This window comes from Physeter macrocephalus, chromosome 5, assembly GCF_002837175.3.
Source record: "Physeter macrocephalus isolate SW-GA chromosome 5, ASM283717v5, whole genome shotgun sequence".
Classification (NCBI taxonomy): domain Eukaryota; kingdom Metazoa; phylum Chordata; class Mammalia; order Artiodactyla; family Physeteridae; genus Physeter; species Physeter macrocephalus.
The window spans coordinates 94,187,429-94,200,048 of record NC_041218.1 but is presented as its reverse complement, the minus strand read 5'-3'; the positions used below and the strand labels follow the sequence as shown (position 1 = coordinate 94,200,048).

Here is a 12,620-nt window from a genome sequence, read left to right as displayed (position 1 = left end):
TTATTTTTCTAAGATTCCATATATATGTGTTGGCATACATGATTTTTCTCTTTCTCACTTACTTCACTCTGTATGACAAACTCTAGGTCCATCCACCTCTCTACAAATAACTCAATTTTGTTTCTTTTTATGGCTGAGTAATATTCCATTGTATATATGTGCACATCTTCTTTATCCATTCATCTGTTGATGGACATTTAGGTTGGTTCCATGTCCTGGCTATTGTAAATAGAGCTGCAGTGAACATTGTGGTACATGACTCTTTTTGAATTATGGTTTTCTCTGGGTATGTGCCCAGTAGTGGGTTGCTGGGTCATATGGTTAGTTCTGTTTTCAGTTTTTTAAGGAACCTCCATACTGTTCTCCATAGTGGTTGTATCAATTTACATTCCCACCAACAGTGCAGGAGGGTTCCCTTTTCACCACACCCTTTCCAGAATTTATTGTTTCTAGATTTTTTGATAATGGCCATTCTGACTGGTGCGACGTGATACCCCATTGTAGTTTTGATTTGCATTTCTCTAATAATTAGTGATATTGAGCATCTTTTCATGTGCCTCTTGGCCATCTGTATGTCTTCTTTGGAGAAATGTCTATTTAGGTCTTTCACCCATTTTTTAATTGAATTGTTTGTTTTTTTGATATTGAGCTCCATGAGCTGTTTGTATAGTTTGGAGATTAATCCTTTGTCTTTTGTTTCATTTGCAAATATATTCTTCCATTCTGAGGGTTATCTTTTTGTCTTGTTTATGGTTTCCTTTGCTGTGCAAAAGCTTTGGAAGTTTAATTAGGTCCATCTGTTTACTTTTGTTTTTATTTCCGTTACTCTAGGAGGTGACTCAAAAAAGATCTTGCTGTGGTTTATGTCAAAGAATGTTCTTCCTGTGTTTTCCTCTAAGGGTATTATAGTATCTGGTCTTACGTCTTTAATCCATTTTGAGTTTATTTTTATGTATGGTGTTAGGGAGTGTTCTAATTTCATTCTTTTACATGTAGCTGTCCAGTTTTCCCAGCACCTCTTATTGAAGAGGCTGTCCTTTCTCCATTGTATGTTCTTGCCTCCTTTGTTGTAAATTAGGTGACCATAGGTGCATGGGTTTATCTCTGTGCTTTCTATCCTGTACCACTGATCTATATTTCTCTTTTTGTGCCAGTACCATACTGTCTTGATTACTGTCGCTTTGTAGTATAGTTTGAAGTCAGGGAGCCTGATTCTTCCAGCTCTGTTATTCTTTCTCAAGATTGCTTTGGTTAATCGGGGTCTTTTGTGTTTCCATACGAATTGTAAAATTTTCTGTTCTAATTATGTGAAGAATGCCTTTGGAAGTTTGATAGGGATTGCATTGAATCTGTAGATTGCTTTGGGTAGTATAGTCATTTTCACAATATTGATTCTTCCAATCCAAGAACACGGTATAATTCTCCATCTGTTTATGTCATCTTTAATTTCTTTCATCAGTGTTTTATACTTCTCTGAGTAAAAGTCTTTTGTCTGCTTAGGTAAATGGGATTGTTTCCTTAATATCTGTTTCTGATTTTTCATTGTTAGTGTATAGGAATGCCAGAGATTTCTGTGCATTAAGTTTGTATCTTGTAACCTTACCAAATTCATTGGTTAGTTCTAGTAGTTTTCTGATGTCATCTTTAGGATTTTCTAGGGTATAGTATCATGTCATCTGCAAACAGTGACAGTTTTACTTCTTCTTTTCCAGTTTGTATTCCTTTTATTTGTTTGTCTTCTCTGATTTCCATGGCTAGGACTTCCAAAACTATGTTGAATAAGAGTGGCGAGAGAGGACACTCTTGTCTCATTCCTGATCTTAGTGGAAATGGTTTCAGTTTTTCACCATTGAGTGTGATGTTTGCCATGTATGGCCTTTATTATGTTGAGGTAGGTTCCCTCTGTGCCCATTTTCTGGGGAGTTTTTATCGTAAATGGATGTTGATTTTTGTCAAAAGCTTTTTCTGCATCTATTGAGATGATCATATGGTTTTTATTCCTTAATTTGTTAATATGGTGTATCACATTGATTGATTTGTGTATATTGAAGAACCCTTGCATCCCTGGGATAAATCCACTTGATCATGATGTGTGATCCTTTTAATATGTTGTTGGATTCTGTTTGCTAGTATTTTGTTGAGGATTTTTGCATCTGTGTTCTTCAGTGATATTGGGCTATAATTTTCTTTTTTGTGATATCTTTTTCTGGTTTTGGTATCAGGGTGATGGTGGCTTTGTAGAATGAATTTGGGAGTGTTCCTCCCTGTGCAATTTTTGGAAGAGTTTGAGAAGTATGGGTGTTAGCTCTTCTCTAAGTGTTTTGTAGAATTTGCCTGTGAAGCCATCTAGTCCTGGACTTTTGTTTGTTGGAAGATTTCTTTTTTTAATTAATTAATCTATTTATTTATTTATTTTTGGCTGTGTTGGGTCTTCGTTGCTGTGCTCGGGCTTTCTCTGGTTGCAGCGAGCGGGGGCTACTCCTTCTTGCAGTGTGCAGGCTTCTCATTGCAGTGACTTCTCTTGTTGTGGAGCACAGGCTCTAGGCGCCGGCTTCAGTAGTTGTGGTTCATGGGCTCTAGGCGAGCGGGCTTCAGTATTTGTGACGCACGTGCTCAGTTGCTCCGCAGCATGTGGGATCTTCCCGGAGCAGGGCTCGAACCTGTGTCCCCTGCATTGGCAGGCGGATTCTTAACCACTGCGCTACCAGGGAAGTCCCTGTTGGAAGATTTTTAATTACAGTTTCAGTTTCATTACTTGTGACAGGTCTGTTTATATTTTCTAATTCTTCCTGATTCAGTCTTGGAAAATTGTACCTTTCCAAGAATTTATCCATTTCTTCATGGTTGTCCATTTTATTGGCATATAGTTGTTAGTAGTAGTCTCTTATAATCCTTTGTATTTCTGCGGTGTCAGTTGTGATTTCTCCTGTTTCATGTCTAATTCTATTGATTTGCATCCTCTCCCTTTTTTTCTTGATGAGTCTGGCTAAGGGTTTATCAATTTTGTTTATCTTCTCAAAGAACCAGCTCTTCGTTTTATTGATCTTTGCTATTGTTTTCTTCATTTCTGTTTCATTTATTTCTGCTCTGATCTTTATGATTTCTTTCCTTTTACTGACTCTGGGTTTTCTTTGTTCTTCTTTCTCTACTTGTTTTAGGTGTAGGGTTAGATTGTTTATTTGAGATTTTTCTTGTTTCTTGAGGTGAGATTGCATTGCTATAACCTTCCCTCTTAGAACTGTTTTGCCGCGTCCCATAGGTTTTGGGTTGTTGTGTTTTCATTATCATTTGTTTCTATGTATTTTTTAATGTCTTCTTTGATTTCTTCAGTGATCTCTTGGTTATTTAGTAGTGCAGTGTTCAGCCTCCATGTATTTGTGTTTTTTACAGTTTTTTTCCTGTAATTGATTTCCAGTCTCATAGCGTTGTGGTCAGAAAAGATGCTTGATATGATTTCAGTTTTCTTAAATTTACCAAGGGTTGATTTGTGACCCAAGATGTAAGCTATCCTGGAGAATGTTCTGTGTGCACTTGAGAAAAAGTGTATTCTGCCACTTCTGGGTAGAATGTTCTATAAATATCAATTAAATCTATCTGGTCTATTGTGTCATTTAAAGCTCTGTTTCCTTATTTTCTGTTTGGATGATCTGTCCATTGGTGTTAGTGGGATGTTAAAGTCCCATACTATGATTGTGTTACTGTCAATTTTCTCTTTCATGGTTGTTATCATTTGCCTTATGTATTGAGGTGCGCCCCTGTTGGGTGAACGAACATTTATAATTGTTATATCTTCTTCTTGGATTGATCTCTTGATCATTATGTAGTGTCCTTCCTTATTTCTTGTAACAGTCTTTATTTTAAAGTCTGTTTTACCTGATACGAGTATTGCTACTTCAGCTTTCTTTGGATTTACATTTGCATGGAATGTCTTTTTCCATCCCTTCACTTTCAGTCTGTATGTGTCCCTGGGTCTGAAGTGGGTCTCTTGTAGACAGTATATATATGGGTCTTGTTTTTGTATCCATTTAGCCACTCTGTGTCTTTTGGTTGGGGAATTTAATCTATGTACATTCAAAGTTATTATCGATATATATGTTCCTATTACCATTTTCTTAATTGTTTTGGGTTTGTTTTTGTGGGTCTTTTTCTTCTCTTGTGTTTCTTGACTGGAGAAGTTTCTTTAGCATTTGTCGTAAAGCATTTGTCGTAAAGCTGGTTTGGTGGAATTCTGATTTCTCTTAGCTTTTGCTTATCTGAAAAGCTTTTGATTTCCCCGTCGAATCTGAATGAGATCTTTTCTGGGTAGAATAATCTTGGTTATAGGTTTTTCTTCTTCATCACTTTAAATATATCCTGACACTCTCTTCTGGCCTGCAGAGTTTCTGCTGAAAAATCAGCTGATAACCTTATGGGGATTCCTTTGTATGTTGTTTTTTGTTTTTCCTTTGATGCTTTTAATTTTTTTTTCTTTGAATTTGATTTTTGTTAGTTTGATTAATATGTGTCTTGGTGTGTTTCTCCTAGGGTTTATCCTGTGTGGGACCCTCTGTGCTTCCTGGACTATTTCCTTTCCCATATTAGGGAAGTTTTCCAGTATAATCTCTTCAGATATTGTGTCAGACCCTTTCTTTTTCTGTTCGTCTTCTGGGACCCCTATAATTCGCATTTAGTGTTGTCCCAGAGGTCTCTGAGATTGTCTTCAATTCTTTTCATTCTTTTTTCTTCATTCTGCTCCTTGGCAGTTATTTCCACCATTTTGTCTTCCAGCTCATTTATTCGTTTTTCTGCCTCCATTATTCCAGTATTGATTTCCTCTAGTGTATTTTTCATTTCAGTTATTGTGCTGTTCATCGCTGTTTGTTTGTTCTTTAGTTCTGCTAGATCTTTCTTAAACATTTCTTGTATTTTCTCAGTCTGTGCCTCCATTCTATTTCTGAGATTCTGGATCATCTTTACTATCATTATCTGAATTCTTTTTCAGGTAGATTGCCTATTTCTTCTTCATTTATTTGGTCTTGTAGATTTTTACCTTGCTTCTTCATCTGTAACATATTTTTTTGCCGTCTCGTTTTTTTCTTCTCATTTTTTGTTTGAGAGGGATTGTGTTCCTGTCTTACTGGTTGTTTGGCCTGAGACTTTCAACACTGGAGTTTATAGGCTGTAGGGTAGAGCTGTGTCTTGGTGCTGAGATGAGAACCTCTTGGAGACCTCACTCCAATGAATATTCCCTGGGGTCTGAGGTTCTCTGTTAGTCCAGTGGTTCGGACTCAGAGCTTCCACTACAGGAGCTTTGCCCTGACCCCTGGCTCGTAAGCCAAGATCCCGCAAGCCGTGCGGGGTGGCAAAAAAAAAAAAAAAAAAGGTGAACAATAACAAAGTAAAAAATAATATTAGACTAGGAAACTAACAGCTATGTTAGACAAAATATAAAATTAAAACTATAGATGAAACAAAAAAGAGGAGGAGGTAAAAAGGTGGAAAAGACCTAGGCTGTGGAGGGCGGGGCCTAAACAAGGGTGAGGTTTGGGCGGTGTGTGGGACCAATGTTTAAGACTCACAGGGCTGGAAAAGGCCCAGGGTGGGGGGACGTAGGGGGAGCTTAAGCTCAACAGAACAGAAGGGGCTTAGGTGTGCCTCCCGCCTATGGTCTCAGAGGGTGGAGGACCCACCTGGGAGCCCAGCAGGCTTCCTGGGCTCGAGTGGATGGGGCACACACCCTCTGCTCCTTTCCCTCTCCTCTGGTCCTGGAGGGCCCGTCCTGCCTGCCTCTCCTGTTCTGTCCCGGCCTCCCTCCTATGCCCCCAGGACCAACCCGGCCCGGAGGGGACCACTGAGGGCGTAGGACCTCTGCGGGCAAACTTCCCCAGCCATTTGGGCAGGAGAAATGCTGGGCTTGCTCCACCCTGATCCAGGCCCCGAGGGTGCCTCCAGGCCTGGGAACCCCTCCCCCCTCTCAGCCACCCCTGAGGGGCACTGTTTATGTCTAGCCTCAACTTCTCTTCCCGCCTCAGTCCCCTCACGTCCTACTTGTTCGCTTGGGGGTTCTTCCCATCTCCTTGGGCGTTGGGGTCCTCCACCAGTGTCCAGCAGGTGCTCTAGTTGTGGGGAGATGCAAACTCTGCATCTCCCCACACCTCCAACTTCAAGAGTTGCTTTAAAACCTGCCTCAACAGTGAGATGAATTTTTGGCATTTTTTTCTGTTTTTCTTTTTATTATCATTATGCCCTCATAGTTTTTCATAAATTGTGTTTCTGTAATCTTTCCCCACCTCCCTTTTTTCTAAATGCTGAATTTGTCTTAACTTTGACTACTAGGAGTCCCTTCAAGCTGATTCATGTTTCGTTTCTTTTAAAAATTTTTAAAAAACATTATATGTAGAAAATATAGGGCTTCCCTGGTGGTGCAGTGGTTAAGAATCGCCTGCCAATGCAGGGGACATGGGTTTGAGCCCTGGTCCAGGAAGATCCCACATGCTGCAGACAACTAAGCCCGTGTGCCACAACTACCGAGCCTGCACTCTAGAGCCCGTGAGCCACTACTACTGAGCCCGCGTGCCACAACTACTGAAGCCCGCACGCCTAAAGTCCACGCTCCACAAGAGAAGCCATAACGATGAGAAGCCCGCGCACCGCAATGAAAAGTAGCCCCTGCTTGCCACAACCAGAGAAAAACCTGTGCACAGCAATGAAGACGCAACACAGCTAAAAATAAAATAAATAAAATAAAATAAATAAAAATTTGAAAAAAAAAGAAAAAAGAAAATATACATACTATAAGTATACAGCTCCATGAATTTTCAAAAATTGAACACATCTGTATAACAACCACCCAATTGGGAAATAGAATGTTACCCAAAGCACTCCAAAAACCCCTTTATGCCCCCTTCCAGTCATTATCTTTAAAACAATTGACCAATTTTCTAGCAGTGTACATTAGTGGTACCTCCTTCTGTGTGTTATATAGATGGAATGATACAACATGTGCTCTTTTATGTCTTTTTTTTCCCCCCACTCAACATTATGTTTGTGAGAACATTCCATATTGATGGGTGTAGTTAAGGAACATTCATTCTCATTGTTACGTGTTCTGTTTTATGAATATAGTGCAATGTATTTATCCATTTTACTACTGATGGACATTTGGATAGTTTCCAGTTTGGGAATATTTAGGAATAGTGCTTCTCAGATGTATCTTTTGGAAAACATAAGTCTGCATTTCTTTGGGATACATACCAAAGAGTAGTAGTCCTGGTTATAGAGTATGCCTATTCTCATCTTTAGTACATACTGCCAAATGGTTTTACAAAGTGCTTATACCAGTTTTTACCCATTTTGTTAGATGTTTAGTGATGTTAAATTGTGGCTTTCATTTGTATTTCTCTGGTAACTATGAAGTTCAGCAACTTTCCAGTGTTTACTGGCCTTTTGTATACTGCCCTCATGAAGTGCTTATTCCAGGTCTTGCTCATTTTTCTATTGGGTTGACCAGCTTTTTCTTACTGATTTGTTGAATTTCTTTATATATTATGGATGTAAGTCTTTTTATATGTATTGTAACATATGTATATGTTATGTACCTAGATATGTCTGATAAATATATTCTCCCAGGCTGTGAGTTACCTTTTCACTCTTTCTAATCGCTTTTGACAAGTAGATATTCTTTTCTTTTTTTCCTGGCCGCATTGCACAGCATGTGGTATCTTGGTTCCCTGACTAGTGATGGAACCCATGCCCCCTGCAGTGGAAGCACGGAGTCTTAACCACTGGATCGCCAGGGAAATCCCGATGAGTAGATATTCTTAATTTTAATATAGTCCAGTTTATAAATATTTTCCTTTATGGTTAGCACTTTGTGTTCTATTTCAGAAATATTTGCCTGTTCTGAGATCATAAAGATATTATCCTGTGATGATCTGTATGTGTTGGTTAAAAATAATCTTACATCTTCACTCTGATTTGACAAAAGCAACAAAATACCTTTTCTCTCAATATAGGAAAAAATTATTCCATATTTACTACGATTGAGACAAGTTAAGGATGAAACTCTTCAGGCTGCAGTTAGAGAAATTTTGGCCTTAATTGGCTATGTGGATCCAGTGAAAGGAAGAGGAATCCGGATTCTCACAATTGATGGTGGAGGAACAAGGTAAGGCTAGAAAAATGATTTAAAAAAAAATTTTTTTTATCAAAGTATAGTTGATTTGCAATGTTGCATTAATTTCTGTTGAAGAGCAAAGTGATTCAGTTATACACATATTCTTTTTTTATATATTCTTTTCCATTATGGTTTATCAAAGATACTGAATATGGTTCTCTGTGCTATACAGTAGGACCTTGTTGTTTATCCATTTTATATATAATAGCTTACATCTGCTAACCCCAACCTCCCACTCCATCCTCCCTCAACCCCCTCCCGCTTGGCAACTGCAAGACTGTTCTGTATGTTCGTGAGTCTGTTAGAAAAAATGATTTTTTAAAACTATAGATCCTAAATATTAAAAATAGAACTGCCATATTATCCAACAATTTCACTTCTGGGTATTTATCCAAAGAAAGCAAAACACTAATTTGAAAAGATATGTGTACCTGTAGTGTATTGCAGCATTATTTACAATAACCGAGATATAGAAACAATCTGTGTCCATTGATGGATGAATGGATAAATATGTGATGGATAAAGAATATGTGAGGGATAAGTATACACACACACCCAAATATAGGTACTACACACACAGGAATAATACTCAGCCATAAAAAAGAATGAAATCTTGCCATTTGCGACAGCATGGGTGGAACTTGAGGTTATTGTGCTAAGTGAAGTAAGTCAGACAGGGAAAGAAATACCATATGATTTCACTTATATGTGGAATCTAAGAAACAAAGCAAACAAAACAAGACAAAACTCAAAGATACAGAGAACAGATTGGTGGTTTTCAGTTGGAAGGGGGATTGGAGGGTGGGAGGAATGGGGAAGGGGCTCAAAAGGTACAAATTTCCAGTTATAAAATAAGTAAGTCATGCGGTTGTAATGTACAGCATAGGGACTATAGTCAATAATATTGTATTGCAAATTTGAAAGTTGCTAAAAAAAGTAAATCTTGAATGTTATCATGACAGGAAAAAAAATTTTATGACTTATAGTGATAGATGGTTAATAGGCTTATTGGACTGATCATTTTGCAATGCGTACAAATGTTGAATCCTTACGTTGTACACATGAAACTGACACAATGTCATATGCAATTACACTTCAAAAAAAACTATACATCTAGTTCAGTTGTAGGAATTTTTTAAGCTGATTCAGTGTATTTATATCATTATAGAGTCAAATTTTTAAAATAAAACATGAAATTGTTTTTCTTAATTTACTAATTTATAAATCTAAGAACTTATTTTGAACATATACGTGAATTTCCTTTGATTTTTTTTTTCTTAACATCTTTATTGCAGTATAATTGCTTTACAGTGGTGTGTTAGCTTCTGCTGTATAACAGTGAATCAGCTATACATATACATACATCCCCATATCTCCACCCTCTTGTGTCTCCCTGCCACCCTCCCTATCCCACCCCTCTAGGTGGTCACAAAGCACCAAGCTGATCTCCCTGTGCTATGCAGCTGCTTCCCACTAGCTGTCTATTTTACATTTGGTAGTGTATATATGTCCATGCCACTCTCTCACTTCGTCCCAGCTTACGCTTCCCCCTCCCTGTGTCCTCAAGTCCATTCTTTACATCTGCGTCTTTATTCCTGTCCTGCCCCTAGGTTCTTCAGAACTTTTTTTTTTTTGGGATTCCATATATATGTGTTAGCCTATGGTATTTGTTTTTGCTCTTTCTGACTTATTTCACTCTGTATGACAGACTCCAGGTCCATCCACCTCACTACAAATAACTCAATTTCGTTTCTTTTCATGGCTGAGTAATATTCCATTGTACATATGTGCCACATCTTCTTTATCCATTCATCTGTCGATGGGCCCTTAGGTTGCTTCCATGTCCTGGCTACTGTAAATAGTGCTGTAATAAACATTGTGGTACATGACTCTTTGAATTATGGTTTTCTCAGGGTATATGCCCACTAGTGGGATTGCTGAGTCATATGGTAGTTCTGTTTATAGTTTTTTAAGGAACCTCCATACTGTTCTCCATAGTGGCTGTATCAATTTACATTCCCACCAACAGTGCCAGAGGGTTCCCTTTCCTCCACACCCTCTCCAGCATTTAATGTTTGTAGAGTTTTTGATGATGGCCATTCTGACTGGTGTGTGGTGATACCTCATTATAGGTTTGATTTGCATTTCTCTAATGATTAGTGATGTTGAGCATCCTTTCATGTGTTTGTTGGCAATCTGTGTATCTTATTTGGAGAAATGTCTGTTTAGGTCTTCTGCCCATCTTTGGATTGGGTTTTTTGTTTTTTTGATATTGAGCTGCATGAGCTGCTTGTAAATTTTAATCCTTTGTCAGTTGCTTCATTTGCAGTTACTTTCTCCCATACTGAGGGTTGTCTTTTCCTCTTGTTTATGGTTTCCTTTTCTGTGCAAAAGCTTTTAAGTTTCATTAGGTCCCATTTGTTTATTTTTGTTTTTATTTCCATTTCTCTAGGAGGTGGGTCAAAAAGGATCTTGCTGTGATTTATGTCATAGAGTGTTCTGCCTATGTTTTCCTCTAAGAATTTGATAATGTCTGGCCTTACATTTAGGTCTTTAATCCATTTTGAGTTTATTTTTGTGTGTGGTGTTAGGGAGTGTTCTAATTTCATTCTTTTACGTGTAGCTGACCAGTTTTCCCAGCACCGCTTATTGAAGAGGCTGTCGTTTCTCCATTATGTATTCTTGGCTCCTTTATGAAAAATAAAGTGACCATATTTTTATGGTGGGTTTATCTCTGGGCTTTCTATCCTGTTCCGTTGATCCATATTTCTGTAATTGTGCGAGTACCATACTGTCTTGATTACTGTAGCTTTGTAGTATAGTCTGAAGTCCAGGAGCCTGTTCCTCCAGCTCCGTTTTTCTTTCTCAGTATTGCTTTGGCTCTTCGGGGTCTTTTTTGTTTCCATACAGACTGTGAAATTTCTTGTTCTAGTTCTGTGGAAAATGCCATTGGTAGTTTGATAGGGATTGCATTGAATCTGTAGATTGCTTTGGGTATTATAGTCATTTTCACGATGTTGATTCTTCCAATCCAAGAACATGGTACATCTCTCCATCTGTTGGTATTATCTTTAATTTCTTTCATCAGTGTCTTATAGTTTTCTGCATACAGGTCTTTTGTCTCCTTAGGTAGCTTTATTCCTAGGTATTTGTATTTTATTCTTTTTGTTGCATGGCAGATGGGATTGTTTCCTTAATTTCTCTCAAGATTTTTCATCATTAGTGTATAGGAATGCAAGAGATTTCTGCGCATTAATTTTGTATCCTGCTACTTTACCAGTTTCGTTGAATAGCTCTACTAGTTTTCTGGTAGCATCTTTAGGATTCTCTATGTATAGTATCATGTCATCTGCAAACAGTGACAGCTTTACTACTTCTTTTCCGATTTGTATTCCTTTTATTTCTTTTTCTTTCCTGATTGCTGTGTCTAAAACTTCCTAAACTATGTTGAATAATGGTGGTGAGAGTGGACAACCTTGTCTTGTTTCTAATCTTAGAGGAAATGGTTTCAGTTTTTCACCATTGAGAACGATGTTGCCTGTGGGTTTGTCATATATGGTCTTTACTATGTTGAGGTAAGTTCCCTCTATGCCTACTTTCTGGAGGGTTTTTATCATAAATGGGTGTTGAATTTTGTCAGAAGCTTTTTCTGCATCTATTGAGACGATCATACGGTTTTTCTTCTTCAGTTTGTTTATATGGTTTATCCTGTTGATTGATTTGCGTATACTGAAGAATCCTTGCAGTTCTGGGATAAACCCCGCTTGATCATGGTATATGATCCCTTTAATGTGCTGCTGGATTCTGTTTGATAGTGTTTTGTTGAGGATTTTTGCATCTATGTTCATCAGTGATATTGGCCTGTAGTTTTCTTTCTTTGTGACATCTTTGTCTGGTTTTGGTATCAGGGTGATGGTGGCCTCGTAGAATGAGTTTGGGAGTGTTCCTCCCTCTGCTATATTTTGGAAGAGTTTGAGAAGGGTAGGTGTTAGCTCTTCTATAAATGTTTGATAGAATTCGCCTATGAAGCCATCTGGTCCTGGTCTTTTGTTTGTTGGAAGATTTTTAATCACAGTCTCAATTTCATTGCCTGTTTATATTTTCTAAGAATTTGTCCATTTCTTCCAGGTTGTCCATTTTATTGGCATATAGTTGCTTGTAGTAATCTCTCAGGATCCTTTGTATTTCTGTAGTGTCAATTGTTACTCTCCTTTTTCATTTTTAATTCTATTGATTTGAGTCTTCTCCCTTTTTTTCTTGATGAGTCTGGCGAATGGTTTATCAATTTTGTTCATTTTCTCAAAGAACCAGCTTTTAGTTTTATTGATCTTTGGTATTGTTTCCTTCATTTTCATTTATTTCTGATCTGATCTTTATAATTTCTTTCCTTCTGCTAACTTTGGGGGGTTTTTGTTCTTCTTTCTCTAATTGCTTTAGGTGTAAGGTTAGGCTGTTTATTTGAGAT

General features: G+C 37.9%; 1 protein-coding gene across 1 annotated transcript in view; it reads left to right on the top strand.

The window, feature by feature from the left end:
• Positions 1 to 12,620, top strand: part of PNPLA8 (patatin like phospholipase domain containing 8) — a 63,943-nt gene that overhangs the window by 12,089 nt on the left and 39,234 nt on the right. The window contains exon 4 of the mRNA XM_007115008.4: positions 7,995 to 8,146. Within this exon, the coding sequence (XP_007115070.2) occupies positions 7,995 to 8,146 (152 nt within the window). The remainder of the gene's footprint in view (positions 1 to 7,994; positions 8,147 to 12,620) is intronic.